The sequence below is a fragment of the Colobus angolensis genome, unplaced genomic scaffold, assembly GCF_000951035.1.
Source record: "Colobus angolensis palliatus isolate OR3802 unplaced genomic scaffold, Cang.pa_1.0 Scaffold53, whole genome shotgun sequence".
In the NCBI taxonomy this organism is placed as follows: Eukaryota; Metazoa; Chordata; class Mammalia; order Primates; family Cercopithecidae; genus Colobus; species Colobus angolensis.
In genome coordinates this window covers 4,239,088-4,245,912 of record NW_012118821.1, presented here as the reverse complement: position 1 = coordinate 4,245,912, position 6,825 = coordinate 4,239,088, and the positions used below count along the sequence as shown (strand labels likewise).

The following is a 6,825-nucleotide window of genomic DNA, read 5'->3' as shown; positions in this document are numbered from 1 at the left end:
CTACTCGGGAGGCTGAGGCAGGAGAATTGCTTGAACCTGGGAGGCGGAGATTGCAGTGGGCCAAGATCACGCCATTGCACTCCAGCCTGGGCAACAAAAGCAAAACTCCGGCTTAAAAAAAAAAAAAGTACGGTGTTGGAAGAAAGGAACAGCGCCCGTGTTCCTACGCAGCTCAGCGCTCACGCACACGTGCAGTGGTGATGCGGCGGCTTCCAGTCCAGAGCAAGTGGAGCGGCACCCAGTGGACCCGAGGAGTGAGCCTTTTGCCCCAAAGCCATGAGCTGGCTCCCCAGACTCTCATAACCAGAGAGTTATGAAATTTTTTTTTTTTTTACCTGGGCAACGTCTATATAATTGATCAGGTCTAATGGCCCTTCAAGGCCTTTTCCCTCAGAGAGTTTCAGTTTCTCAATGGCCCCGACATATTTTATTCGAAATTCTGCGCAGGTATCTGAATTATTGTTGCTTTGTCCTAAAGACGAAAGAAAAGTGGTAAGACTTCAGAAGACGTATCTGCATCACAGGGTATCCTCAGTCCCTTCCCAAATAAAAACCAGACAGTCATTAGAACACAACCACTAATTACAAATTTTATAATGCAAACTATTTGTATGTAATGGGGAAGAACTTAAAATTTCACTAACCCTTTCCTCTATGACTCATGGTATACTAAACATAATATACAAAGGTCTCAATAATAGGAATAAATATTAACCTTCCCTTCAAAACAAACAGTAAAGAAAAGGTTACTACCTAATGATTACCTTTATGATGCATGATATTTATTTTTGGTTCTTTGTCCCTCTTCACCATTTTTTTTCCCTGTAGGGAGATGGTCTCACTACATTGCCCAGGCTGGTCTTAAACTCCTGGGCTCAAGCGATCCTCCCACCTTGGCCTCCCAAAGTGCTGGAATGACAGGCATGATCCACCGTGCCTGGCCTACCATGTTAGCTTTCTTTCCTCATTCAGGCAGCCTACTCTTCCCCTACCATTCCATCAGAAAAGACCACACAGTTTTTCTTTTTAATGTCGACGGAATAATGCCAGGCAGGAAGTCTCTTAACCTAACAGCAACTGTTGAAGAGTTGTGTGTGTGCCACAAAATCTAGCCAATACAAAAACTACTACAAATGACTTATAATCTCAACCATATTAAGGAAATACTGTATGATTACTTTTAGGTTATGTAACAAAAAGGTCCCCACAACTTTAATAATTTTAAAGGCATCTGGCAGTAAAGACAATGGACTTAATGCTCCAACATTCTCTGTTACAGATTCACTAGGACAATTCCTGACAGAGGAAGAGGAATTTGGACAAGAAAATGAACATATTTCCAGTTAGCAACCAGCTACCTGGGGAGCTTGGGTTAGAAGTCACCTCTTGATTTCTTTTCTTTTTCTTTTTTTTTTTTGAGATGGAGTCTCGCTCTGTCGCCCAGGCTGGAGTGCGGTGGCGTGATTCGCAGCTCATTGCAACCTCCACCTCTGGGTTCAAGCAATTCTCCTGCCTCAGCCTCCCGAGTAGCTGGGATTACAAGCATGCGCCAGCATGCCGAGCTAATTTTTTGTATTTTTAGTAGAGACGGGGTTTCACCATGTTGGCCAGGCTAGTCTCAAACTCCTGACCTCAGGTGATCCACCTGCCTTGGCCTCCCAAAGTGCTGGGATTATAGGCATGAGCCAACACACCCAGCCTGTTTCTAAGGACCTACTAATTTTGGGCAGCTGCATAAATATCTACAAGGGTCTGGGCCAGATCCTCCCCTTAATTACTTGTGTTGGTGGTAGTCATGAGCTGGTGAATCTCTGGGTTCCTTGGGGTAAATGAATGGCTCCTTAGCCCTTTAATCACCAAGATATTTGCCCTATTCCCCACAGACAACATAAGTCCAATGGAACTCACCTTCTGCCACCCCATTTCTTTTAATTTTTGTGGGTACATAGTAGGTGTATGTATTTATTGCCACCTCATTTCTTTAAAAACTATTTTGAAACTTCCAGTTTGCCCACGTGCCTGTGCCAATCTCCAAAGGCTGTGTGGTTCCCCAATCACACCACACCCTCAGCCCATGTCCCACCAAATCTGGGTCCACTTCTAAACTCTTGTCAAAAGTGGCAAAGGAGAGGAAGAAAGCCACAAACACTGAAGAACTCGTGCTAGCCCAGTAACACCACAAGAACATCAATGAAAACCACAGACAATCAATGACCCAACCCTTCTCTGTACCTGAGCTTTTGGTGGAATCTGTGTCGAGGCTGGCCACCGTGCTGGACCGTGACAGACCCCCAAGGCTAGAATCTACAGACTGAGAAACAGAAAAACAAGTAAGAAACCTCCACAGAAGCAGCCCTGTCTTCTCTGAAGTCCTCTAACCCATTCAAAGTATTTATTAGAGTTGAGCTGACATATACGAAATCACGCCAATTATTCAGGCATATCAACTGTGACAGATTTTTCTTAAGACAAATTCTGTAACAAACTTCAAAAAAAAAAAAAAATCACATAATCCCAACTGTTCGTTCGTCCCACGACATAATACTGGATAAACGTAGTGGCAATATTCTTAGTATAAATCGAAGCCATTACCACCACCTCCTTACAAGATGCCTTCTAAGAATATTCTTGTGAACATTTCACCTTGCTTTCACATTAGTTCTGCTGAACCCAAAACAAACCCTGTGCAGAAAGCCAGGCAAGGAGCATGATCCCTGCTTAATCAATGAGGAAGGAGACTGAGACGTTTAGTGACTTATCCAAGGTAACATCTAGTAAATGGCTCCGATCTCAAACCTAGGTCCCTTAATTCTAGGTTTTGGTCCAGTGCTTCTACAATTATTCCAACTCGTGTCTGGCCTGCAGCAGGAATTCAGGGGCTAACTGGCAGAGAAGAGTAGATTATCATGTGAACTGCCAGAAAAAAACAACAAAACTGTTGAGCAAAATAGAATCATATGTAAAGGGAGTTTGTTCCTCAGAGCTATACTCCCAATTTCTTTAGAAATAATATTCTGTGGCCGGGCGTGGTGCCTGACACCTGTAATCCCAGTACTTTGGGAGGCTGAGGTGGATGGATCACCTGAGGACAGGAGTTCGAAACCAGCCTGGCCAACGTGGTGAAACCCTGTCTCTACTAAAAAAAAAAATACAGCTGGGTGTGGTGGCTGACACCTGTCATCACAGCACTTTGGGAGGCTGAGGCGTGTGGATCACCTGAGCTCAGGAGTTCGAGACCAGCCTGGCCCACATGGTAAAACCCCGTCTCTAACCAAAAATACAAAAATTAGCTGGGTATGGTGGCGGGCGCTTATAATCCCAGCTACTCAGAGGCTGAGGCAGGAGAATCGCTTGAACCCGGGAGTCGGAGGTTTCAGTGAGCTGAGATCGCGCCACTGCACTCCAGCCTGGGCAACAAGAGCGAAACTCCGTCTCAAAACAAACAAACAACAACAACAAAACACAATCCAAAAATTAGCCAGGCGTGGTGGCACATGCCTATAGTCCCAGCTACTTGGCAGGCTGAGGCAGGAAAATTGTTTGAACCCGGAGGCAGAGGTTGCAGTGAGCCGAGATCATGCCACTGCACTCCAGCCTGGGCAACAGAGTGAGGCTCCGTCTCCAAAAATAAAAACAAAACAAGACACTGGGCCACACAGATGAGATTCCCCTGCGGAGTCCTCACGCTTAAGGCTGAGGAAGTGGCAGTAGGGAGGTTCTGTGTTGACCAGTTCCAGGAGTTCAAAAACTTCCAAGAACATGGTTCGTTTCCCCATTCTAAGGCTGCACAGGACTCCTACAATGTCAGGTTTCTGTGCTTCTGGTTACAACGCCACCCACCAGCTCCGCCACGCCGAGATATGCCAGCTTACCCTGCCCTGACTGGAAACTGAGTGGCAGTCGTGTGTCTTTGTCTCATTCACGTGTGGCTGTTATTTAACAGCACGGCACATGCGGGGCATGGGAGGCCCGGCAGGCACCCAGGACGAAAAGTCTAGGGAGGCATCTCCTGAGGGGGCCTGTGCGACCCTGCGAGACTCACCCTGGTCCTGGGACTGAGTGAACACACAGCTTTAAAATCAGAGCACCCACAAGGCTGGAAACCATGAAGAGGCTGTTCAGCCCGGACTCGCCTCAGCTTCCTGCCTGTGCCTGGTGTCTAACTCCCTTCCTCATTTACGCCTACTTGACCGTATTCCTCATTAACGCCTATTTGACCCGTATTCCTCATTAACGCCTATTTGACCCATATATTTTAAGGTCTCATTCACTAACTGCTTTTTTCGGGAAGATTTCTGTGATGGTTAATTTTATATACCAACTTCTCTGGGCTAACTACCCAGACATTTGGTCAAATACAAGTCAAGACACTGCCGTGAAGGTGTTTCTTTAAATGAGATTAATGTCTACCCCAGCAGACACAGTACAGCAGAGGACCCGCCACAGTGTGGGTGGGCCTCATCCAAGCAGGTGAAGGCCTTAAAGGAAAAAGACTCAGGCTCCCGAGGAGGGGAGTCTGCCTCCAGCTGCCTCCAGGCCGCCTTTGGGCTCAAGCTGCCACTTCCACTCCCGGGGTCTCCAGCCCGCCCGCCCTGCAGATTGCGGACTTGCAGCCCCCACAGTCACATCAGCCAATTCTTCAAAATAAACCTTGAAAATACAACAAAATCTCTCTCTAGGATAGAAACACATCCTCCTGGTTCTCTGGAGAACTCCAACTAATACAACTTCCTCCACAACTTTAGGCCTGTAATCTCCCCAGTCTCGGAATCCCTGAAGCAGCATTTGTCATTACCTCACATACCTTCGCGTTCTCTGAATTATTCATTGTCTCTGGGTATCAATCATGTCTCAAATGGTATCTGGCATCCAGGCAGAAACACCTGGAGTGAATCACTTTTTCTGCCTCCCACAGCACCTGGGATCTCAAGGCTTTAAGCTTGGATGACTCTTCTGCATACTCCACAAGCCATCGTCATCCATCCACAGGGCCCATGAGTGCCCACCTGGAACTCTCTGCAGAACCTGAGGTCTTAGCACTTCCTTCACACCCCGTGCAAGCCCCCATCATCACTCAGGTTCTGACCACATCCTCCCCAGCAGTCTCTCTGCTTCTGCCCTTGCCCTGCTCATAGTGGCCAAAGTGACCCCCAACAAAACTTATGGAAGATTCTGTCACTCCCTGGCCCCAGGCGCCCCCTGCTTTACTTCTCAGAGTAAAATCCCAGGTCTTCACAACACCTGCACCTGCCCCGCCCAGGCCACGCTAGTCTCCCTGCTGCCCCCCACACACACAGGCTCACTCCTCCCATGGGCCTTTGCTCTCTCCTCTCCCTGAACCACGATCCTTCCAGATCTTACCATGGCCCCACTTCTCCTCTAGGCCCCTGCTCAAATGCCACCAAGAAAACAAGGCCTTTTCTTGGGAGGAGGAGCACCAAAAAAAATAAATAAAATAAGACCTTTTCTTTTCTTTTTTTGAGACAGAATCTTGCTCTGTCACCCAGGCTGGAGTCCAGTGGTGTGATCTTGGCTCACTGCAACCTTCGCCTCCTGGTTCAAGCAATTCTTCTGTCTTGGCCTCCCGAGTAGCTGGGACTACAGGTGTGTGCCACCACACCCGGCTAATTTTTGTATTTTTAGTAGAGATGGGGTTTCACCATTTTGGCCAGGTTGGTCTCAAACTCCTGACCTCAGGTGATCTGCCCACCTTGGCCTCCCAAAGGCATGGGCCACTGTGCCCAGCCTGAAAATAAGACCTTTTCTACCAGACTGTTGAACACTGCCCCTCTCCTAATCTCCCACCCCATCCATTCCTGTAGTTTCTTCCTCCCGTGTTAGTTTCCACCATCTGAAACTCTCTATTTTACTTATTTATTCATTATTTTCTCCCCCATCTGAAACGGAAGCTCTGAGGCCAGGGATTTTTTCCCTCTCCCTAACCGCTCTATTTTACGCCCCTTAAACAGAGTTTGGCATACAGCCGTGCTCAATAAATACTCGGTGAATGAATGAGTGTTCACGTGCCATTGTCCAGGAGGTAGAAATAAAAACGCCATTCTTCTAAACACCAACACAATTGGTGTCAAAATCCTAGAACAAATATAATGCCTCTATCTTTGTACTCTTATATTGAAAAATATCTGTCAGTCAAAAAGAAATCACTTTATTGTTTGAGACAAAAGTTGCCAGTTGAATAGCTCCTCAAAGGTTAGTTCTGCATGAACCAAACCCATGCTTACCTTCCAACAGCATTCCAACTCTCTAGTATACAGGTATCTGCCAATCTCACTCTTAAGTCAAAATAATTATGCACACCACAAGCCCTAGAATTCAAGAGGTCCAGCCCCTTAATGCCTGCAATTTCTATCATTTAAAATTTTTTTAAATCAGTGCTTATTTCAACGAGACCGTTCACAGGTCATGTCCCATCTAGTTTAATGGATTTAAGAATTTCAGAAAACCTACCAAAACAGATAAAATGAAGCTAAGCATAGAATGTATCTCTAGCGCAAAAAGTAAATGTAAAAACACACCTAGTTTGAAGATTACCAGGAGGGTCTGCCCATGGTCGGTATCCTCCATACAATATCAGGTAGAAGAAACCAAACTCTCCCTGCTTTATGATTCTGTTCCAAATTCCATTTCCCTACCTTGCTCTTAGTACTGATTTCGCTACTTTGGGAACTGCTACTACTGTGTCGTTTTTTGCCTTTGCGAAACATTTTTCACCACCATTTCTTGATCCAGAGAAGATCCCCTGAAAAAACAAATATTGGTGACAGTTACATCGGGAAAAGCAACTTTTTTTTTTTTTTTTTTTTT

General features: G+C 46.2%; 1 protein-coding gene across 6 annotated transcripts in view; it reads right to left on the bottom strand.

The window, feature by feature from the left end:
- The window catches only part of ITGB1BP1 (integrin beta 1 binding protein 1), a 17,856-nt gene that overhangs the window by 5,967 nt on the left and 5,064 nt on the right, over positions 1-6,825 (bottom strand). For 5 of the 6 annotated variants that reach the window (XM_011960932.1, XM_011960937.1, XM_011960938.1 and 2 more), the window contains 3 exons: positions 6,654-6,760; positions 2,233-2,311; positions 336-472 (listed from right to left, as the gene is read on the bottom strand). In XM_011960932.1, the coding sequence (XP_011816322.1) occupies positions 336-472; positions 2,233-2,311; positions 6,654-6,725 (288 nt within the window). In that variant the 5' untranslated portion in view covers positions 6,726-6,760. The remainder of the gene's footprint in view (positions 1-335; positions 473-2,232; positions 2,312-6,653; positions 6,761-6,825) is intronic. The other variant, XM_011960935.1, reaches the window with a different exon arrangement.